At 39.5% G+C, this 22,712-nt stretch overlaps 10 protein-coding genes across 10 annotated transcripts; 5 read left to right on the plus strand and 5 right to left on the minus strand.

Annotated features, from left to right (window-relative positions):
* Positions 1-2,375: 2,375 nt before the first annotated feature.
* Positions 2,376-2,678, plus strand: MONOS_15504 (uncharacterized protein; the record flags this gene model as incomplete). The annotated part of the gene is made up of 1 exon (XM_067868387.1): positions 2,376-2,678. The coding sequence occupies one exon, from the start codon at positions 2,376-2,378 to the stop codon at positions 2,676-2,678; it is 303 nt and encodes a 100-aa protein (XP_067723806.1).
* Positions 2,679-4,077: 1,399 nt separating this feature from the next.
* Positions 4,078-4,696, plus strand: MONOS_15503 (uncharacterized protein; the record flags this gene model as incomplete). Its single annotated transcript, XM_067868386.1, has 2 exons — positions 4,078-4,182; positions 4,307-4,696. 2 exons carry the CDS (start codon positions 4,078-4,080, stop codon positions 4,694-4,696), a joined length of 495 nt encoding a protein of 164 aa, XP_067723807.1.
* Positions 4,697-5,549: 853 nt separating this feature from the next.
* On the plus strand, positions 5,550-9,360 carry MONOS_15502 (putative Reverse transcriptase (RNA-dependent DNA polymerase); the record flags this gene model as incomplete). The annotated part of the gene is made up of 3 exons (XM_067868385.1): positions 5,550-6,385; positions 6,448-7,520; positions 7,577-9,360. 3 exons carry the CDS (start codon positions 5,550-5,552, stop codon positions 9,358-9,360), a joined length of 3,693 nt encoding a protein of 1,230 aa, XP_067723808.1.
* A 3,064-nt stretch (positions 9,361-12,424) lies between these two features.
* Positions 12,425-13,534, minus strand: MONOS_15076 (uncharacterized protein; the record flags this gene model as incomplete). Its single annotated transcript, XM_067867928.1, has 2 exons — positions 12,425-12,517; positions 12,971-13,534. 2 exons carry the CDS (start codon positions 13,532-13,534, stop codon positions 12,425-12,427), a joined length of 657 nt encoding a protein of 218 aa, XP_067723809.1.
* A 1,213-nt stretch (positions 13,535-14,747) lies between these two features.
* On the plus strand, positions 14,748-15,101 carry MONOS_15077 (uncharacterized protein; the record flags this gene model as incomplete). Its single annotated transcript, XM_067867929.1, has 1 exon — positions 14,748-15,101. One exon carries the CDS (start codon positions 14,748-14,750, stop codon positions 15,099-15,101), a length of 354 nt encoding a protein of 117 aa, XP_067723810.1.
* Positions 15,102-15,297: 196 nt separating this feature from the next.
* On the minus strand, positions 15,298-16,112 carry MONOS_15078 (uncharacterized protein; the record flags this gene model as incomplete). The annotated part of the gene is made up of 3 exons (XM_067867930.1): positions 15,298-15,368; positions 15,624-15,988; positions 16,108-16,112. 3 exons carry the CDS (start codon positions 16,110-16,112, stop codon positions 15,298-15,300), a joined length of 441 nt encoding a protein of 146 aa, XP_067723811.1.
* A 250-nt stretch (positions 16,113-16,362) lies between these two features.
* Positions 16,363-16,731, plus strand: MONOS_15079 (uncharacterized protein; the record flags this gene model as incomplete). The annotated part of the gene is made up of 1 exon (XM_067867931.1): positions 16,363-16,731. The coding sequence occupies one exon, from the start codon at positions 16,363-16,365 to the stop codon at positions 16,729-16,731; it is 369 nt and encodes a 122-aa protein (XP_067723812.1).
* A 277-nt stretch (positions 16,732-17,008) lies between these two features.
* On the minus strand, positions 17,009-17,633 carry MONOS_15080 (uncharacterized protein; the record flags this gene model as incomplete). Its single annotated transcript, XM_067867933.1, has 2 exons — positions 17,009-17,419; positions 17,580-17,633. 2 exons carry the CDS (start codon positions 17,631-17,633, stop codon positions 17,009-17,011), a joined length of 465 nt encoding a protein of 154 aa, XP_067723813.1.
* Positions 17,634-17,704: 71 nt separating this feature from the next.
* MONOS_15081 (uncharacterized protein) lies at positions 17,705-18,259 on the minus strand (the record flags this gene model as incomplete). Its single annotated transcript, XM_067867934.1, has 2 exons — positions 17,705-17,925; positions 18,016-18,259. 2 exons carry the CDS (start codon positions 18,257-18,259, stop codon positions 17,705-17,707), a joined length of 465 nt encoding a protein of 154 aa, XP_067723814.1.
* Positions 18,260-19,338: 1,079 nt separating this feature from the next.
* On the minus strand, positions 19,339-19,698 carry MONOS_15082 (uncharacterized protein; the record flags this gene model as incomplete). The annotated part of the gene is made up of 1 exon (XM_067867935.1): positions 19,339-19,698. The coding sequence occupies one exon, from the start codon at positions 19,696-19,698 to the stop codon at positions 19,339-19,341; it is 360 nt and encodes a 119-aa protein (XP_067723815.1).
* Between the last annotated feature and the right edge of the window lie 3,014 nt (positions 19,699-22,712).

Genomic DNA, 22,712 nt, shown 5'->3' on the forward strand with positions numbered 1-22,712 from the left:
GAAGAAGATTGTTTTTTCTTTGAAGAAGAGTTTTCTGTGATTATTTCTTCTTCCCAAGCTGCTTCATCAATAAATCTTGCATAATCCGGTTCTGCTCGCTGCTTTTTCTTTGCTGACTGAAGCGAAGTTGAGGCTTCAGTCGAATGGGCTAACATCCAGTTGTTGCTCTTTTCCCAGTCCTGTTCATTTAATCCTTAGAAAACAATGAAAATAAATAAAAAAAAATATTTGATAAATACAAACCACTTTTGCAAGACGGAAGGAAAGGTTTCTGAGGCGTAATGATTAATCCTTGGTTTTTTTTAGCGTTTGCTTCGCGTAAATAAATTTTCCCTCTGTGACATCATATCCGTAGTCCTGTAAATCGGATAATGATGTGATGCGGGAAAGCGCTTGTAGCATTGTCGTCTGAGTATGCAACGGAGCGTTGTTGTACACCACAGACAGGTCTACCAGTAGCTTTGTGTGATATTTTGTTTTAAAAAAAAATAAATAATAAACAAATAATAAAGAAAAAAAAATCGAGAGAAAAAAATAATATTTTTAACACAATACAAAAAAATAAAAAACCAAACCATTCAAAGACTTCAGTAAATCATCAATTACTGAAGATGATTGCCTGTAAGTGTAAAACAAATAGGCAAGCAACGAATCCACGTCATTTCCGCCAATGCGCTTGATTTCTTTCCACAAAACATTGCATCGAGAATTTAATGTCGATTCGCGTTTTGAAAACGACATTTTTCTCAAATAAATGTTTTCTTACGGTGAATCACAATAATTCTGAAAAATTAATTTTTGATTTTAAAAAATAGGCATTATTATTTTTTCATTATTTGACTATTTCCAAAATTGTTTTAGAAATTTTTTTAACGTGATTGGAATATGGAAATAATTTTTTTTAAAATTTCTTATCAGAAAAAAATTTGAAAAAATTCAGAATTCTTAAATTGAAGGTTTATTGAAAATTTGTCGCATAAATGTATATGTTTTTTGAAAAATATTATTCTCATATAAAAATATTAAAAAATTGCATTTAATATCATTCTTCAATGAAAAAACAATCAGATCCATAATTCGAATTTCCAAGGGGTCAAAAAGATCAAAAAAATAAGCGTTAAAGGGCGAAAATTGCAGGTAGAAGAATACAGTTTTTTGGCTATAGATGAAGTTAAAATGGTGAAGACAATCATTTTATGCAAAAAAAACACCCCTGAGGATTCTGTCATTTTGTGATCGCCATTGTTTGGACAAAGAAAAAGAGCTGATCCTCTTCAAATACAACGTTTTAAAAATCAAAAAATACATTTTACTAATTCTTTTCACGTATATAACAATTAGACAAACAATTAAAATTTTTCTGATAATTGTTTTTTTTTTCAATAAATACTCAAAATTTCAAAAAGATATGGTTCTGATTGAAGCTGGAGTTTTGTTTCTTTCATTTTTTTAAAACCACTCACTTTTCCAACTTTTTACCAGTTTGCTAATACTTTTTATAATTTAATGTTTGTACTAATGCTATTATTTCTCAAATATATTTTTAATTTACGGCTTTATTTAAAAAATATGTCAAAATACATTCAAAATCTTTATATTTCATGTTTGTTTGTTCAATAGTATCTAATAGTTATACTGTTGGCCTGCATTTATCTTGTGTTACAACTTCAATTTGATAAGATTTTTTTTATTGGGGAATTCTTAAGATTCTGCTTTCAACCGAACCTATTTTCTGGCGCTGATTGAGTTCACTCTGTTGCTCGTGCGCCAACAAGAAGAATGAAGTATCATTCATTCATTCATCTTCTTGGCGAGTTGCAGCTATTATTGAAGAAGTGACATATTTTTTATGTGAAAGTGCTTTCACAGCGCTAAGTTACAAACGCAATGAGACGAGGAATTCAATTGTTTGTTGGCGGAAGACAGCTGCGAAAGAGCAAGAAAAGCAAAAGAATGCTCATGTTTTATGCAGGACAAGGGAGATTTGTTTTGCAGAAACAGAACTGCAGAGAAAGGAAACGAACGAGAACAAAAGATGGAGGTAAGATAAAGGAATGAGAACCAAGAGAGGTAGAATGGAAAATTAGAAAGGTTATTTTGTTCAATCTATTTAATTCAATCTTCTTTTTTTTTTTCAATTTTGAACTTAATAATTATAATTTCAAGATCCTTGCATGATTTTTTATTATTTTTTCTCTGATTCAGATACAGATAACATTAAAACATGGCTTATTTTGATGAAGCAGACGCGTCTGTTGAATATGCTAGTCTCAGCATTGCGAGCAGAAAACAGATGGTGCGGCGTTGGTGTGCGTCCATTTGGTTGGTGATGGGCTGTAGCACGGAGTTCCGAGAGTTTACAGTCGAAGTACAAAATGCAGGAGTTGATTGGGCTGTTTGAGCAGAAGATGCAGGAGCAGCGGCAGAACCTGACGCGGATGCGGGAGTTTGATAAGCTACGAAAGACAGTGCGGACAACTGGGGCAGCAGAAGCGGTGTCGCCGACGCTGCTACTGTTGAAGCCACGAGAGGAGATCTTAAAGGAATCGGAGCTTTCGTGCGTGACTACTGTGCAGAAGAAGATAATCGTCTGGGAAGATAACAAAGTGTTAGTAAAGCTGATTGAGTGCAAGAAGTGTGAGCCTTGTGAAGTTGTGTTAAAGATACGGGAGACATGACGGGAGCTGAACTGAAAGATGGGAGATAAGAATGTGAAGAGGATGGAGGTGGAGATGAGCAAGAAGATGCTTGCGAGTCAGCAGATGGAAGAGAGAAAGTGGAAGAGAGAGAAGAAAAAGAAGCTGAAATGAAGAATGTGGAAAGGAGATATTGGGATTTTCCGAAAGAAAATGAGAAGATATCAGAGACGGAAGGAAGAGTAAAGAATGAGAGAGATGGTGACATGTGGAGTTTGGAGATCATTTCTGCGTGAAGGCAGTGGGAAGGAGGTTATTGCCTGCAACAGCGAGAAGTTAAATAGAAAAGACATCTCGGTATTCAAAGAGTGACAGTGTTGTTATAAGTTTTTCAGCAGAAGATGGAGGAGCTGATTGAACAAAGTGATTCCGCTCAGCTGGACACTCGACTCGGAGCTTGGACTTCGATATGAGGAAGATCATTAGGCTTTGTCTTCTCCATTCGTTTCCTATGTTTTCTATTGGATTTCTATCTTTTTTTCTGAGTGTCTTCACCATCATCAGCAGCAGCAGCTTCAGAAGTGCCTTCTCCTCCTATTAACTCGCAGATGTTGTCGGCTCTTTGGACAAGAGGTGCAATTCAGAACGGAGGAGGTGTTCAAACGGCGTGAAGTTTACTGTGGCAAATGAGTTTACAATCGTTTTGAAGCCAGTTTCCTCATTCTACGAGGAAGACACACTGCGTTGCATGGAAGACTATCTGACAGATGCTGTGGTGAAGATTGTTGAAGAACAGAATGTGACGTGTTTAAATACAGAAAGCTAGGTCTATTCAGAATAACAGCTGATTTTGAGGAGAATGGAATTGACAGCATGAAGTTTCAGAATCTGAAGCCAGAGAAGAAGTCGTGGATGAAGAAGCTCGTAAAGAAGATGGTGGCTCAAGAAGACAGAGAGCAGACGAAGGAGACGCGCGAGCAGAGGCTGGTATGTTGCAAGATGGGATTGGAACAAACAGAGAAGTGGAAGATGCGAAGGATAAAGAGTTGAGGAAGAGCTTCATCACAAATTAGAATGAGCAGCTAGACGAGGGGAGCATATCTTGAAGAAGGCTGAATAATTTCTTTACTCTGGAGAAAAGAGGAAATAAATATACGAGTAATCGATTGAGTCAATGTATGATAAAAGGAAGAAAAAGAAAAGAAGAGACAAAGGCGAAGGAGGATGGGAATATGGCTTGGCATCAGAGGGATTGGCATAAAAATTGGCATCATGGGCGAAACGTGAACAATTTTGAGAGCCACGAAAGTTACACAACAACAGAAGCAGCAAATACAGATGAAACAGATGGATCTTTCTTCTTGTACAGTCTCAAAACATATTCAGCTGAAGTTGGTTCAATTTTAGAACGAAAAAGACGAAATTAACAATATCTGATATTATGATCGCTGCTGAAAAAGAAGAAGAAGAAAGAGGAACAAGGGATGCAAGAGTTGGGATGGGAAAAAGAGGAAGGTGCGTCAGCAGCGTTCGTTATACAGAGGAAGTTTGATGGGAGAAACGGAGCAGATTCCGAAGAGAATAAGATAAACATTTTCCAATAATAACCACCTGCTGAGAACACTTAGCATTTTTACTGCGATATGTCTTCTCTTTTGCTTACCACACAGCCTTCGTCCGATCCTCAGCACGTTATGAATTTGTTCCAGAAACAGCAGCAGCAAGAGCAGGAGCAGACGAAGAAGATTCCGTTTGTGTATATTGAGCGCTCATTGTTTATTTCATGTGCGGAGTTGGATGTGCACACGAACCTGTTATATGCTCTGAATAAGAACTCGATTTGGAATAGCGGGTCGTGTGCAACGGATGAGAAATTTGATGCGAATGACCAGCTCTTCCTGTTTACAGGCACCATTGCAAAGATCTCTTGCAAGCACAGCTTTCTGCGCTGCCTGGACAGACACAATGGAAGAGATTTTGGAAAGCTTTATGGTGTTGGAATTTTGCGACAACACAGAGCAGATAGTAAAGAATGTGATGGAAGCTGCAGAGATGAATGAAATGAATTCCTTTGGAGATTAAGGAGCGATGGAGTGAGTATGTGGAATGAGAATGTTAAAGAAACAATATTGGAGAATTTTGGACGAAGAACAAAGAGGATGGAGATAAGTCAATTAGTGATAAGATCTGGAGAAGAGAGAGAAATAGAAGAATTTGTATCAACTGTTGTTCTTGGCAACATTCACTTTTCCACAATTCCATCCAGTTTCTCTATCACGAGACTGGAATGATGATTTTGTGATGTTAAAGCCAAAAAAATTAAAGGAGATAAACTATTGTCATTTTTTGAAAGTCAAAAATAATTTTTTTTATTCAAATTTTTATTATCCAATAATGAGTATTGTAAAGTTAGTCTTGAAACTTCTATTTTTTTGTCTTTTTGATGAGTTTTGTTGGTTTAACTTTATTTATTTTTGGTTAAGTTTTATTTAACTTGATCAAAAATATTCGATTTCACAAAAAAATCAAAATGTGTGCTTTTTTTCAAATTAATGAATAAAACAAATATGCATTAAAGAAATAAAGTGCAAAAAACTAACAAATTATCAATTTTTCTATTCGATCTCAAATTACCACAAGAGATTTTATTTTTTCGATTTTTGATCTTTTTTAATGAATTCAAAAAAAATCACCCACAATATGAGTCATAATTTTTCATATCGTAACTTTGTTCGAAGAAAGATCTTTTTTTTTGTAATTGTGGTATATGTGACTAAATGTTAAAATATGTGTTTATAAATAAATAGAAAAAGAATTGTGAATGAATTTTTGAAAACCAAGTCACTTTGAGAAATTAAAGTACAGAGTACCTTAATTCTCCAGAACAAACGATCAACTACAACACCTCTTGTTATGGGAGTAGGAGTAGGAGCCTATATTAAGGGCTCTGTCGCTTACCAGATCTTTGACATGGAAGTATCGGCTGCTGGACCTGCATCGGGACTGAGCGGTATTTTTACCCTCGGCGGATCAACGGGCGGCGTGGGCTTATCTCAGCCTACCTCCTCAAGCAGTTCACTTGCTTCCGACCAATTCCCAGCGACCTCACAACCAGCTCCGACAGATCTGACAGATAACCAAGCTCCGTCATTTTCTTCGCGTAGTGCCGCCTTACTTAACGATAACATCAATTCTTCTGTATTTGATCTTCACATTAATTCCGCAGACGTAGCGACAACAGTTGAACATTATGAATCCATGGCTTGCACACCATTTATCCCAGCCAGAACTCACCCTCATGCAAGATCATCAAATTGGCAAAAAGACGCGCTCGATTCCAGCGGCTACAGAGTGGAAAGATATCTAATCCCCGCATTAAAGGCCTTGATCATGTCTCGCCCAGAAGGTGAAGCCAGAAAAGAGAGGACATCAGACGCAATGCTTCTTATTGTTGCAGCGCTCCAGGAGGCACGCCACAAAAGAATTCAAGCCGAGTTTGGGTTTGATGCGGTTCGCGCTCTCAGAGAAGACCAGGAAGACCCCCTCGTTTCCAGCGACAAACTGGCAAAGATCACACCATTACTAGAAGCATGGAAAACAAGAAGAGAGGCAATCATCAGAGCACAACGCGCGAGAACTCATTTTATTCGGAACCCGTCCTCCCAAGGAGGCACCCGTTCAGAAGGAAGGTCAAGCAGGACATCTCAGAGAGTGGCCCGTCCATCGAGAGCACCAGGATCTTGGAGAAGGTAATTGTAGGAGGGCGGACTCAGCTGGCCGCGGAAGAATGGGATTCATTGGGTGTTCACAGCGTTATACGAGAAGGAATCAAACCAATCTGGAGGGGGAAGTGTGCAAGAGATCGCTTGAAGAAGGAGGTGGATGCTGGGAGAGGCTTCCGTGGCACCAAGCAGGAAGAAGAGGAATGCGCAAAGTGGGTTCAGGAAGGCCTAGCGACGAGGGTCCTGGTTCAGCTTCCACCAGGTACAGCAAGATGTCTCAACACGCTGTTTTTCGTCAAGAAGAAGAACGGCAAATACAGGCAGATATTGGACTGCAGACCTCTCAGCAGCGCAGTGAAAGAAACACACTTCAAGATGGAAGATCACAGGACTCTTGAGAAGTTACTTCAAAAAGAGGACTACGCAACAACAATAGATTTGTCACAGGCGTTCTTTCAAATTCCTGTTCACCCTTCTTTCGTTCCCTTTCTTGCTTTCACTTTCAGAGACAAAACATACGCCTTCAAAGGAATGCCCTTCGGCTACAAGGACGCGCCCCGCATCTTCACACGTTTGATGAGGAAAGTCTCGCAAGAAATACGACAAAGATGGGGCCTGCGCTGCCTAGCTTATTTGGACGACATCGTACTGCTGCATCAAGACCCGAGCAAACTTCAGAAAGCAACCAAGGAGATAACCGCATGGCTTGGAGGGCTTGGACTGTTGGTCAACTTCGACAAGAGCAGGCTGCAGCCGAGACAGACATTCGACTATCTAGGATGGACATGGAGGACGAAGAGAGGTACAGTCAGCTTGGAGCGGGAGAGATGCAATTCCTTGAGGAAGGAGTGCAAACGGTGGATGAGACTTGCAAGGAGAAACTCAGAGGTCAAGACCAAGAGCTTTGCATCGTTTGTAGGTCTCATCAGTGCCACACGGTTCGCCATCAGAGACGCTTCGCTTCAAATGAACAGATTATACAGGGCTCTCAACAGAGCAGTGAAGAAGGAAGGATGGAATACGACTATGAGAGTCAACCCCTCGATCATCAAGCAGATTCATGAATGGAAGACGAGACTGAGAGAGAAAGAGGAAAGACCTTGGATATCGTTTGCAATTCCAGACGCGACGTTGACAACCGATGCTTCACCTCGGGCCTGTGGTGCAACCCTCCGAATAGGCAGCTCTCTGTTCCACTTTCACCAACCTTTCAACAAGGCTTTTATCAGCCAATCCTCCAACTTCAAGGAGATGTTGGCTGTCTTAATGGCCCTCAAGCACTTCCTTCCCCTTATCCTGGGGCGCCACATACACACAATCTAGCTAAGATCAGACAACACGACGGTGGTCTACGACATCAATCGCTGGGCAGCGGGAGCGAATCTTCTCTCTCTTCTGAGGAAAATCCGAAAGACGATAACAGAATGGAACATTCAGATGAAGGCTGTCCACCTACCGGGAACAAAGAACACGACAGCAGACGCACTCTCAAGGCAACAGCGCGCTGGAGACTACGAAATCACAAACGAAGCATTAAAAGAGCTGGAGCATCAGTTGGATCTTACAGTCGAACAGGACGCCTTTGCAAGCGCCACAAACAGGAAAGCAATGACTTGGTTTGGACCAGGAAGTCCAGAGCTGGAGGACGGACTTCAAGCAGATTGGAAAGGAGCGGTGACGCTAGTTCATCCACCAGTTCCTCTGATTCTTCCTTGCCTCAAGAAGATACAGGAAGAACACGCGAGAGCAGTGATTCTTCTTCCAGCCTGGAGGTTCCAGGACTGGACACCTCTTCTGAGAGAGATGACGACATCTTACATGAGATGGAGCGATTCGAGGAAAATACTGAGGGCAGGCCCAGGAATGAAGAGGTCGGGAGCATCACTTCCTCCGGAGGTGAACTTGGCTGCAAGACTCAACTGGTAGCACAAAGAGGTGAACAGTGGTGGATCAGCAGCCTACAGAAATGCGGAGTTCCTCAATCACTGATCGCGGAGACCAAGAACAGTGTTTCGCCTTCAACATGGACAGCCTACACCTTTGGATTTGCACATTTTGGACAGATTTGGACAGAGGAAAATTGTGGAGAGTTTCCGAGTGACTTTGGAGAGTGGTGCAGAAGATGCGCCATGCTCTTTGTGAAGCTGAAGGAGAAAGGATTCCCCTTCACTTGCTTGTGTGCCACGAGATCCGCGGTGTCCCTGTTCTCCAGGCTAAGTTACGGAGATGATATTGGGAAAATACCAATCATAAAGACAATCTTCCGCTCGTTTCACCGTTCACACGTTCCGAGAAGACCTTACACATACATGTGGTCCTTATCACTGGTGTTTGACTATTACAATTCACGACCATGCAACACTGACCTATCCTTCTTCGAGCTTACAGTGAAGTGTATCTTGCTATGTGTCCTGTTTACAGCCTGCCGCTTTCACGAGCTTGAGCTACTCTCCATGAGCAAATCTATATTCAACAATGATGCCATCCACCTTCACACCCACCTGAAAACATCCATTCCCCCGAGTTATTTAACAATCCCCTTCTTAAGTGAGGCAGACGAAAGGATTTGCCCTGCAAGAGCAGTAGATTGCCTTTGGGAGAGAGTTCGTAGAACATACGAGTCAAGAGACACCTTCTTGCTGAATACAACTCACCACACTCCACTTAAAACATCAGGAATCAGGAGACAAGCGAGGCTTGGAATGACACAAGTGGGGATCCCACAGGAATTCAGACCTTACACGATCAAGCATGCAGCCATCTCAGCTTTAACCTTGAAGGGAATACCGGAGGTGCTAATAGCCAGACACGCACGCCTATCACCAACAGCGCACACCCCCACTAAATGTTTCTTCAGAACCAACCTAGCATCCAGTATGGCACACGCACTGATAGCACCCCAACAGGAAAACCAAACGTCCCTCACGCGATTCGGCCCATCTTCCGCACCTCATATAGCTCCTCCACCAACAGCCAGACCACCTGGCTTAACAACCCTCTAACCGACGAATATCACATTCCAACAGCAGCCTCCTCCCGAACTCACCAAAGACTTGAACACTCGAGACCCAAACCCACAGACAGAAGAAACGACTAAGGATTGCAGCAGATTTGAGCTTACAACGATAAGAACAATTCAGACAAGTGAAATAAGACACATTCAGGCTGACAGATAACAATCCCAACTACTTATACTCCCATAACAAGAGGTGTTGTAGTTGATCGTTTGTTCTGGAGAATTAAGGTACTCTGAACTTTAATTCGTAAAGAACAAACAAAACTACAACACCTCTTTGTCCCACCACGAGTAAACTCTTCCCACCCTTTGCTTTTATAATAATAAGTTTTAACCTTTTCAATTTTGCACATTTCGTGCCACAACAACCTCTGTGCACTTTGTTTTTTGCACAATTTAACCTCACTTTAAATTTTCTTCAATTTTTTTTTTTTCTCATCCACCGTTTTCACTTCATTTGGTAAGCGAAAGAGCCCTTAATAAAGGCTCCTACTCCTACTCCCATAACAAGAGGTGTTGTAGTTTTGTTTGTTCTTTACAAAAACATAAAAATTCCATTATAACATTTATTTATTGAGTTATTTCTTTTATTTGAATTATTTGTATCACAGAACCCAACAAGTTTAATTATTGTATGTAGATAATTTAAATTTAAGAATGATTTAATAGCATAACTTTTTTAGATAATTCGAATGAGCTATCATCAGAAAATGAATTATTGATTGATTTATTCCATTTTTGTGTAAAAACGCAAAACCAATAATTTGATGATATTGTTTTTATTTAGACGTTCAAATGTTACGATCGATGTATTTCTATTCAGAGCGATTTCAGATATTAAAGCGAAGAAATGAAACAGCAAATGTTATTCTATGTGAAATGGAGCCAACAAATTATGTTTAGGATTTTCGATAATTCTTGAGACGAAAATGAACGAAAATGAAATTTTATGAAGGACAAAAACAATATGAGGAGTTGGCTTCCATCTTTTTTTATTTTTAACAAGGATTCAATTTTCATTTTCATTTTCAAAATGCGATGTTAGGTTCTTGTAGCATCAGCTTTCAGTCAATTAGCACACATGAATTGAAGAAAAAGGGAAGAAGATGAACATAAATATGAGGAAATTAAGGAAAACGTCGGTTAAGTTGGAAGGGATTGAGCTGTTTGAAGATGAAATTGGGTGGAGTTTGTGTTGTTTGTGAGGGAGTGTGATTGTGGTGAAGGGATGTGGTGTGGAGATGGGGAAGGATAATGAGATGAGGGCATTTAAGTTGGGCAGGTGCAGAGGGATGTTTTGGAACATCATGCTGAGAGGAGTTGGAAGGGGAGGAAATGTGTGTGGGAGACTGTTTGGAGGAGATGGGAGGATGGGGCAGACGAGAAGTGAGAGAGAAGGTGGAGGAGGAAGAGGAAGAGGAAGAGGAAGAGGAAGAGGAAGAGGAAGAGAAAGAGGAAGAGGAAGAGGAAGAGGAAGAGGAAGAGGAAGAGGAAGAGTAAGAGGAAGAGGAAGAGGAAGAGGAAGAGGAAGAGGAAGAGAAAGAGGAAGAGGAAGAGGAAGAGGAAGAGGAAGAGGAAGAGGAAGAGGAAGAGAAAGAGGAAGAGGAAGAGGAAGAGGAAGAGGAAGAGGAAGAGGAAGAGGAAGAGGAAGAGGAAGAGGAAGAGGAAGAGGAAGAGGAAGAGGAAGAGGAAGAGGAAGAGGAAGAGGAAGAGGAAGAGGAAGAGGAAGAGGAAGAGGAAGAGGAAGAGGAAGAGGAAGAGGAAGAGGAAGAGGAAGAGGAAGAGGAAGAGGAAGAAGATGAAAAGGAGGAGGAGGAAGAAGAAGAATTTTTCGATTTTGATGAAAGAGAAGAAGAAGAAAATGGATGAGAAGAAGAAGAAGAAGAAGAAGAAGAAGAAGAAGAAGAAGAAGAAGAAGAAGAAGAAGAAGAAGAAGAAGAAGAAGAAGAAGAAGAAGAAGAAGAAGAAGAAGAAGAAGAAGGAGAAGGAATAAACGATGATGACGAACAAATAGGAAAAGTTGATTGAAGGTTGAAAATTGTGAAGGCAAATAATAACAAATAAAAACAGATAGTTTCAATGAAATTTCTATTTCTTTTTTCTTCTTTTCTTTTTGCGTTCTTCTGACAAATAAAATCTTCCAATTCAACCATCTTCCTCCACACTCACAACCCCATCGATGGAGCCATCCTCCCCAACCTCAATAGCCCATCTACTTCTCTCTCCGCCTTCAACACCTCTTTTCTCCACCAAACACGCTCTTCACCAAATGCTGCTGTGGTTCATGAAGGAAATGAAACTCACAGAAAATCACCTGGAAGGTTGACTTCTTTTGATGAGAACAACCACAGATTCGAATGGTGCGAATGGAATAATTCAAACAGTGGAAATGAATATGGCGGTGCACTTTTTGTTGAATGCACAAATGCAAATCTCACAATCACTTCTTGCTCATTTAACAATTGCTACTGCACAGGAAATGGTGAAGGAGGCGCATTATACTGCATATATTTGTTAAAAGTCAATTTTTCAAAATCCAACTTTTTGAACTGCCAGGCGAGACACGGAGGGGCTGTTTATGTGGGGTATCCTCAATCCAATTCTGTTTGGACATTCTCAGAAAACAGAGTTGAAAATTGTTCAATAACAAGCTGGAGAGGAACGGGTTATTATTTTTGGCTCAACAATATGAGTTCAAGTTGTCAATTCCTGTTTTCCAAATGCAAGTGCATTTCAAATTCTGGTGGCGATTCAACAGGTTCTTTAACATTTCGTTATCCTCCAAGCAACAAACCGAGTCAATTTTCAATCGTTGAGTGCCAGTTTATAAATAACAAATTAACTGCCTCTGTCAAATATGGAGGTGCTGCAATTTTCTTCAATTCAACTTATTCCTGGATGAGCGGGCTCAAATTCATCACATTTTGTTTCTTCGATGGAAATACCGACGCAAATGGTAGAGGAAACGATGTGTTCTTCAGTGGAAGCAGCATCACTCAATCTCCATTTGAGAATTGTGGCTCAACAACCCCAACACAAAGAGTGTGGAATCAAGGAACGGCTGACAATGCAGTGTACAATGGCTGGCTCCCTCTCATCGCCCAGAATAAAATCGTTGCCAGCAATGGAACCAATACAGATGCCTGTGGCAGACCCCAACAGACCCCATGCGCCACCATCGAGTATGCCCTCAACTGCTTCATTTCCCTCCTCCACGACGCCTCTCTCACCCTCCTCACCTCAGCATTTGTTCCTCTTCAAACACTCACCTTCAGCGCTGCTGACACTAAAATCACTGGAAACGGAACAGATGCCACCACCATCGCCTCCAGTAGCATTCCCCAACCACAAAACTCACATTCACAGTCATCACAACCAACATCATCATTTTCTTCATTTTCATCATTATCATCTGTATCTTCTTCACCAGATCCATCTGTCACTTCTGCCCTCTTCCAACAAACACAGGGCTCCCTCACAGTCTCTGCCCTCGCCATCGCCCACAACTCCTCAAATCAAATCACCCCCATCCTCTTCCACCTCTCCCAAAACTCCCCTTCCCTCAACCTCAACACAACCACCATCACCGGAACAACCTCCATAACAATAAAAACACCCCTCTTCTTCCTCACTGCTGGCTCCCTCGCCCTCAACCACACAGCAATCACCCAACTCTCCCTCAACAGCCAAAGCATCTTCCACCTCACCTCCCTCACAGCTCCACTCACCCTCAACTCCTCCAACATCACTGACATCACCTCCACAGCAACCCCCACCAGCTGTGTCCTCTCCTCTGCCACCTCCCCTGCCTTCTCCCTCTCCCTCGCCAACTGCACCATCACCAACATCAACTCAGAACAGTTGAACCAACAGACTGCCACAGATGGCGGGTGCATCTCATTTGCCTCGTATGCCCCTGCCAACACATTTTCAGTGAGTGACACCACCTTCTCCAGCTGCTCTGTGAGCGAGGATACAAGTTCTGGAGGAAGAGGCGGTGCTCTCATGATCGAGTACAAGGATAAATCAGAAGTGTCGTCAACAACCTTTTCCATCACCAATATCGTGTTTTCAACCAACAAGGCCAGTGTCCGAAGAGATATGTATTTTGTGTGTGAGTCCCTTTCAGCTTCTGTGAACGAATCTTCCTTCGCCTTCATGACAAGCACCACTCAGAAAGACACCTCGGTTGTTGGACATTATAGAACAGAAGCAATTGGAATTTCAATTAATAAATCTTTATCAAAGGGCATACAGCTAACAATGAATATGTGAATGATCATCTTGGCATCAAAGCAATGAATTGCTGGATATCAAAGATGCCCTTCAAGAGGACACACAACGCGATGATTTATCTGAAGAAGTTGAAGAACGTTGGTAAATAATATTAAATATGCAGACAAATAGCGAATTTATGTGCAAATGAAGGCAAAGTCAAAGATATTTGAAGAGATGGCACAAAGACACAAAATAAGAAATTTCCTCAAAAACACTTTTGATTGATAAATCATCACATGTCTGCTGTAAATTCTGCTGTTTCATAGAAATTCCTTTCAAAAATGAATTTTCCTCTAAATCGCTTTTCTTTATCGTCTCATCTTCTGCGACATGTTGAATGCTCAAAGAATAGTGCAATCTGCCGAATACTATTTCGGAACTCATCCATTTCATAAAAGAATTGCTCTAATACTCTTTCTTTTTAATCTGCGCCTCTTTCAGCTTCCAAATAAAAAAGGTAAAATCGTCCTCCTTTTTTGATTTCGCTCCGACTGATCAACTTTTTTCGACTCGAAATCACGTCTATTGCTATTTAAATTTGGCTACATTTTGTAATAGAATGAATATACGTTTTGTACTTTCGAAAAGAAAATAAAAGACAAGGCTTATCCCTGAATTTGACGAAAGTTAAATGAAACGAATGCAAAAACATTTTTTGTTTCTTATCGAAGAAGAAGAAGAAGTCAATTTGAATGAAATGAATTCGCCCATATGGCTTTTTTCGCACCAAGATTGGAGAAAAAATGTAGACTAGTTCAGTGAATGATTGTTGAGACAAAGAAATGCAAGTGAAATAATTGTTAGTTCAATTTTGCGTCTCTGTTGATTTGAGCGTATGAATGCAACAGATAGTTGATATTCCGATTCAACTCCAAGCGAGTGAAGATGGCATTGAAAAAGTTGGAGGAGTTGAAGAAGAAAATGATGATGATGATGATGATTAAAATGAAGGAGCATGAAAATGAAGGAGATGGAGAAGGAAAGAGAAGAGAAAGACATGGAAATTAATCTGTGGTTTCTCTTTGTCATAAGGAAATTGCAAATAATATTATTGCACACACTGACTTGAGAATGAAGATAAAAAAAATAACACAGATGATGATGAAAGCGAAGGAGGAGAAGAAGGAGAAGAAGGAGAAGAAGGAGAAGAAGGCGAAGAATGTGAAGAAGGAGAAGAAGGCGAAGAATGTGAAGAAGGAGAAAAAGGAGAAGAAGGAGAAGAATGTGAAGAAGGGTCAGAATACGATGCAGAAGAAGATTGTTCTGCTTGTTTTGACGTTGATGGTGATGAATGAGATGACAAAGACGAAGAAAATGAAGAAAATGAAAAAGAAGGAGAAGGAGTGTTGTGTGCAGAATATGTCTGTCGGAGAAATAGAAGCTTTCAGATTGCATTTCTCCGAATGTGAATGTTCTCATTGGCTTATTTTGGAATTCATAAAAAGATGACGATAAGCTGAAGGAATTAAATAGCAATGGAAAGAGGAAGATGAAAAAGATGAAAGGGAAGAAAAAGACGATGAACATGAAAACAAAAGGAAGAAGACGAAGAAAAAGACGAAGAAGAAGACGAAGAAGAAGACGAAGAAAAAGACGACGAAGAAGAAGACGAAGAAGAAGAAGATGTTGATGATTAAGATGAAGACTAAGAAGGCGAGGAAGAAGGAGAAGAAGGAGAAGAAGGAGGAGAAGTTATGATGATGCTTTGATTGGAAACTTGTGCAATATGAAATTGGACAAAGACCAATCATTTGGGGAAAGCGTTGGAAAAGGAAAAGTGAAATTGATAGAGACGAGGAGGAGAGATGAATGCTAAGTGACTGAAAGCACCTTTTTTGAATGAAATAAAATTGTTAATAAGGAAATAGCGATATTGGAGGGACGAATGTGGAGGAAATAAAGATTCTCTATGAAAGAAAAGAAGAGGATTCATTGTTTGGCTTCTATTCATCTTTATCAGAACTCCCACACTTTCTCTATTGATTGCTTTCTCTTCTCCTTCTCCTTCTTCATCCATCCCTCTTCCTTCAGCAAGCGCCTCGATGATTTCCGACGCGTTGTTCCGCACAATCTCCTGTGGCGAGTACATCAGCTCGGCCAGCTCGTTAAACAGCGCTTTGTCGAGAGAGCTGGCAAACAGCTTGAACGACTTGCTGGTAAGCGAGAGAAGGATGGAAGAAGCCTTGTCGATGTATTCAGCGCAACGCGAGTGCAGCAAGCGGAGGATGAGCTGGAGAATCCGGTGGCGCAGGAACACTGAGTGGAACTTGGCACCGTTGGTGATGAACTTGTTGGTCACACAAAGAGAAGAAGAGACAAGAGGATACAAGCGAAAACTGGATGTGAATATAATTGTGTGTTTGTGAATAATTAAATGCATAAGCGAAAAAGTGGGTAAAAAAAAGAAGAAAGAAAATATTGTGAAAAATAATTCGATAATTAGTTTCTGGCAAACCCCATGAATCTGATTAATTGCTTTGCAACAGCACCATTCAGCAAACAACATTTATTCACTTAGCAAGACAATTGAAAAATCACTGCTATTAGTCCACCATCATAACTATTCATCATTTGAGGGTGAACAAAAAATTTAAATAAAGATAAATAGTTGAAAAGCAAAATACAGATAAAAAAAAATAATTGAAACCATTAATCAAATATTTTTTATTTTACAGAAAAATTCAAAATTTCCATACAATTCTGGTTCGCCATGTGGGTCATTGCGTTTAGACCCCTCAGCTTGAAGATGTCGTCGAAGCCGCAGACCATTAACTGTTCAACAGGAAACGCACAGTGCAGCGAAGGTGGAACGTCCATCGACAGAAAAGCGCTACAAACGACACTGGAACACAGTTCAATCACATTCTGCCACTTCACTTTGAACGAACGCTCTAAGCTGTGCTTGATGGATGGCAGTGTTGGGGAGGGAGAGGAGGAGGAGAAAGAAGAAGAAGAAGAAGAAGAAGAAGAAGAAGAAGGTGATGGTGATGATGGCGATAAAATGAGAAATAAAGAAGAAGTGAATGAAGATAATTTGCATGCAGATGGAAACGTTGAGAAAGTGATAGCGTTTCGATAAATTGCTGCTGATTATATCTTGGATTTTTGATTTCTGGCTGAAAAGCTGAGCAAGGCGAGGTTTAAATCTACACTGGCTTATTCTTCCTTTTATCCCATTCTATTTTTTCTTTAGCTCCTCTTTCTTTCTGAGCCTTTCTAATATCTCTGCCAAATCCATATTCTTCTTCCTCCTTTTCATTTTTCTCATTATCGATGCATTTATCTGTCAGATACAACAATCCCTTTTCATCTTTATCACTCACAAACTCATTTGCACTCCTCTTCTCATCCTTCTTCTACTCCTTCTCCTTCTCCTTTTCACCACCCAGCAGAATCTCCTGGCTAGCCACATGCGCTGCATAGTTCAGAAGGATGCTCTGTGGCTCAAACACATCCCTCGTGTCTGAAACGCTCCTTCTCGCTAACACATTTGTATAGCATAATCTGCTCTTTCCAAAAATCCCACAAGGGATGCGCAATAAGAAGGAGGAAATAGAAGAACAAGGAGAGGAAGAGGAGGAGCTTGGGTGAGTTGTGCCAAGAGATTTCTGTGTGAGTGAAGAGGAGTCTGTGACAGGAGATGAAGGAGTGAATGGCTTTGGCGGAGTACCAATAAGAACAGAATGGGCAGACAATTGTGCGTGTGGCAAGGGAGAAAAAGGAGGAGAAATAAATGTTGAGCGGGATGTGATGTTTTGAGTGTGTAGCTGGGAAGATGAAAGTGTGATGCCGAACGAGAAAAATGTTTGCTACTGTTCATCATCATTTTCATCACCTCCTTCTTCTCTTCCCCTGTCCCTACTCCTCCTTTCTGTTACTGTCTGTGGAAGCCTTGTGTAGAAAGTGTCATTTTTGAATAAAGAAAACTCGCCATTCTCCTTCTTCTTCTTCTTCGCCTTTGGCTCTTCCTGCCGTCTCCATATCCTCTGCTCCGCGCCCAACTTGCTTTTGTATATCTCTTTTTTTGCCTCTTCCATTTGAACTTGCACTCCTCAATTATCGCTTCTTGTCGATGTCATAAAGCGAGCAGATGAATGCAATGTGCCTTGAAGCTCCTTCCCCTTCTGCTTTCCATTTCTCATGCGATGCCCATTCAGTCCATTCAGCGCAGCTTGCGCACCAAATCTATTCGAAGCTCCAAAACATAGCAGGATGTGTGCTGCAGAAGAGAAGAGAAGTTCAAATGCACGTCCAGCAATCCTAAAGAAGGCATCTACAGCGATGATGTTGTTGAAGATAGCCTAACCAAATGAGATAATTTTTTGTATGGATTATTCAGTTATTGATTGAAAATCTTACACACATTCGAATGTTGCTAATCTGATCCAATATGAAGAGAGGAGATACGTCAAAGAAGAAGAAGAATGTGATGAAGAAGCAGGAAAAGAAGGAGAAGAGGAAGAGGACAAAGAGGAAGAGAATGAAGCCTTCTCATGAGACAGTTCAGGAAATGCATCAGAAGGAAAGGATGTATGTGCTACTCCTTTCAAATCGTGTAGCGTTTTAGTAAGACTTCTCCCTCTGCCAGCACAGCAGCCTGAATGCATTCCATTCCTCTTGCAAAAACTGCCTTTGCTAGCGTATGCACAACTATATGTATTTTTGAAGACGTATTTTTGCTTCCCCACTCCTTTCTGATCTCTCTCCTAATCGCAGCAACAGTTGACCTGATGACAACAGGATGCAAATGTTTTCACATGTTCCATTCACTTTCACTTTCACTGCTCAATGATGTGAAGGCTGCTGTATCATCAGAAGAATGAGAAGAATCACAAGACAACGACGAAGAAGAAGAAACAACCAATTAATTGTGAGATATACAATAAAAATGTGTCTTATCGGAGGAAGATGAAGATAACATGAATAATTCCTCTTCGCTTCACTTTCTCTCACCTTCCTCTTTCTCTCCCCCTTCTTCATCTTATCTCCATCTTGATTTCCATCACTTCCCTTCTCTCTGCTCACACGCCTCCTCCAAAACCCCTCTTTCACAAGCGCTTACGTCTCCTAGCTCTGTATAACCCACTCCTCGCACAGCTACCTGCTTTCCACATGACAACTCTGTGAAGCCTCTGCTTCCACTTTGCTCAAAAATGTCACCCAAACAGACAATACAATACGATCACATTGGAACTCCCCTCCTTCGGCTGCTGCGATCACCCGCTCCATCTTCCTTGCTGTCTCCTGTTTTTTTTTTTCAACAATCTCTGGTGGGCAACTTTCTTCCTCCCCTTCTTCTTCAATTTTCCCCTCTCCTACACTCTTTCATGCACTGCTGTTACAACATCCCTTCTTCTCGTTCTTCTTTGGAATCTTCATTTCAATCAGCCCTTCCATTGTCTCCTATTCATTTCTCTTCCATCTTCCTTATCATCATCTCCACAATATGCTCTTTTCAGTAGCTGAAGCGCAATCGACGGGATTCTTCTGAATTTCATCAGCATCTCATTTAGCGAGTAACCACACGCCGCCACCACGAAATACGCTGCCAGCACCGACATAGCACACGACAGCACCACATTCTGCATCTGCGTCGCCTCAACCACCCCAGCACAGGGGAAAATGTGCATGCCTCCTCCGCCTGATACTCTGCTGCCACACACGCTCCATAGATTGAGGCGCTATGTCAAAGAACAGGTGCTGCAGAGTGCAGCGCCTCTCCACATACACGCCCCATCAGCGACCCTGTAGCAAGCAAAGGTATCATTATACCTGCTGGCACATTTAGTGGCATCGACAGCGGCTGGAATACATGATTCACAACCAGGCACGCGCACGTACTCCGCAGCTCAGTCCCACATGCCTGCAGCATAACCACAGTCTGCACATTTTCCTGTTGGAGAACCTTCAGCAGCATTGCCTCGTCTGTCCCAATGACTATTCCTGAAGAGAACACAAACGAAGAAGTCGAAGAAGAGGCAGAAGTGTGCGCAAATTTTTCTATTCGTCGGGCTTCGATAATGACTAAAAAAAAAAGAAGATGCATAATTTTACATAAAAATCAAAAGAAAACAATAAAAAAAAAAATAAAATAAAGACAGAAAATAAAATAATTCATGCCTTTGAAAGCTTCAGAGCCAACGTTTTGAATTGAAACAAATTTATTATGATCGAATCAATTTTCTTTCTTCTCTTCCTCTTCTTCTATGGTAGTATCCCAAATATCGAATCCAAAGACCACCTCCCTGATTAACTTCCTTCCTTCTTTCCTTTCCCTCCCTCCCTCTCTCTCATTCACCCTTCTCACTCTTCTCGCTCTTCTCAATAATCTCCGACAATTCTTTGACTGTTAAAACATTTACAAAACGAACAGGAAATTGATTCGTCTAGGCAGGCTGTAAGAATACAAAGTGGTAGAACATTCAATCAATGAGGGGAAAAAGTGAGAAGGAAGAGAGAAGGAAGGATAATGGAAGAGTGATGTCAGAAGAGAAACATGCCGAATGTGCTCTGATTACATGCACCTGCAGCAATTGAAAAGAGTTAAGAATTCTCATTCGCAAGTTAGTGCAGCTCGAGATTACTCCTGAAGAGATGGTTACATAGGGTCAACTTTTTAATGGGACTTTTTCCCTTATTGGTACTTTTTTTGTTTTTGACTGCCAACTTTCAACAAACGATGATTGGCTTTCAGTACTTCAAAAAACTTTTTTTACAAGTTTAACACAATTTATTTACAGTTTGTTTTTTAATTTTTGCTTATTACACATTGAGAAATTACGTTTTTTTGTTAAATTTGAACGGACTTTTACCAGCCAACTAGGCAACGTCCAAGAAATTGGATACATGTTTTGAATAGCAAATACTATTATCTAACTACTTTTAAATTCTTTTTTTTCATAAACACTTTTTTCTTGTTTTTTTCACATTTCATTTTTTTAACAACATTCTAACATAAAACCGATTATTTCTTTGTTCATATAATGAAATGAAAAAAATAAAAATTTGATATGAAAAACAAATAGTCTAATAATAAAGTGTTGGAAAAATGAAACATTAATTTTTTCTATTTAACTAAAACGGACAAATGGCGCTTTCTTAAAATAATCGATGATCAAGTTTTTGTAAAAAAGTTAAGTTCTTGACAAATAGAAAAAATTAATGTTTCATTTTTCCAACACTTTATTATTAGACTATTTGTTTTTCATATCAAATTTTTATTTTTTTCATTTCATTATATGAACAAAGAAATAATCGGTTTTATGTTAGAATGTTGTTAAAAAAATGAAATGTGAAAAAAACAAGAAAAAAGTGTTTATGAAAAAAAAGAATTTAAAAGTAGTTAGATAATAGTATTTGCTATTCAAAACATGTATCCAATTTCTTGGACGTTGCCTAGTTGGCTGGTAAAAGTCCGTTCAAATTTAACAAAAAAACGTAATTTCTCAATGTGTAATAAGCAAAAATTAAAAAACAAACTGTAAATAAATTGTGTTAAACTTGTAAAAAAAGTTTTTTGAAGTACTGAAAGCCAATCATCGTTTGTTGAAAGTTGGCAGTCAAAAACAAAAAAAGTACCAATAAGGGAAAAAGTCCCATTAAAAAGTTGACCCTAACAGAGAAGATGCAGATATTCAGAAAGAAGAAGAGGAGGTGTAATTGCAAGAGAAGATATGTTTGATAGCCAAATGTGTGCTGCACAAACAGAAATACCAAATTATCAACGTCAAGCTTGCTGTTTGATAACATTCCAAATTCATTCAGAGCAGAATTCAAATTCTGCTGGACAGAAAATTGTTTGATATCCGAAAAGTATTCAATAATTGAATGTCTCGTTGTTGGCTGTTCTCCACCCTTTTGAAGCAAAAGCGCAACCAGAAATAGAATTTCGTCGCTTTCCATGTCTGTCTGGCCAGTCTGAGCAACAGGAAAATCTAACAAATAAAACCAATATATTGGGGTTTTCCTTTTTTTCGTTGAATTCTTGCCTTTTTTTTTGATATTAATATCCTTCCCTCGATATTGCCTGTCACATTTCTTGCCAAAAAATACCCTAAACTACTCTCCCTGCCTAACATTCCAAAATGCTATATAATATTGTGCAGATTTTGTCCTTCACAGAATTCCATCCACTTTTTGTCTTCATTCAACAAAACATCAGCTGAATTTGTTTTCACCTCTTGCTCCAAATAAAAATCATGAAATTCATGTATCTTGCGTAACTTCCCTTATTTCCCAATTGCTATATAATAATCAGCTCCATTCTCATCGAATTGCTCTCCAAAGCGGAGATTGGCCATTTCAACAATAACTTATATTTCTACATTTTGTGAAGGATACTGATGGAAACATCATCACAATATAAAGAATTATTACAATTTTATACATGTAATTATTTGTTGCATTTTAAAACATGCATTTTGATAGAAAATATTATTTTTTTTGTTTGATTCCCATGAATTAAATTGTAATTGTTAAGATGAGTTCTTTCAACACTCCGACATCAACTCTTCATTCAAGAGTCGAAGTCCTATGGAAGGAAATCAAGAATTCAAGTGGCGGAAACCCAAAAGAATTGTTATTATTTTTTTTCACTAGATTTAGAAAGGCATCATCTTTTGTAAAAGAAATCAATGAACAATTAAATGGTTTAAAAAATTTTTTCATATTTTTTTGTATTAAATTAAACCTCAGCGTCACCCTGTAAAACAGAATCATTCGTCAGTCACTTCGTCACTCGTTTTTTTTTTTTTTTTTTTTTTTTTTTTTTTTTTATTTATTTATTTATTTATTTATTTATTTATTTATTTATTTATTTTGATTGAAATATTATATAATAATAATTTGATTTTATTTTATGCAATCGATTATTATTTTTGATAATGTTTAAAAAAATGAAAAAATGTTCAAATGGACCCATTTTAAAATTTTTAAAGTTTTTTGTCTGTCTTTTGACAATGGAAAACAACAAATTCTTTTAATTTTTGATAGAGATAATAAGGAATGATGCACACCTCAATAATTAATTTGAAAATTATTTTCGAACATTCTGGGTTTCAA

Source organism: Monocercomonoides exilis (genome assembly GCF_001643675.1).
Source record: "Monocercomonoides exilis strain PA203 chromosome Unknown scaffold35-1074681, whole genome shotgun sequence".
Taxonomy (NCBI): Eukaryota; Preaxostyla; order Oxymonadida; family Polymastigidae; genus Monocercomonoides; species Monocercomonoides exilis.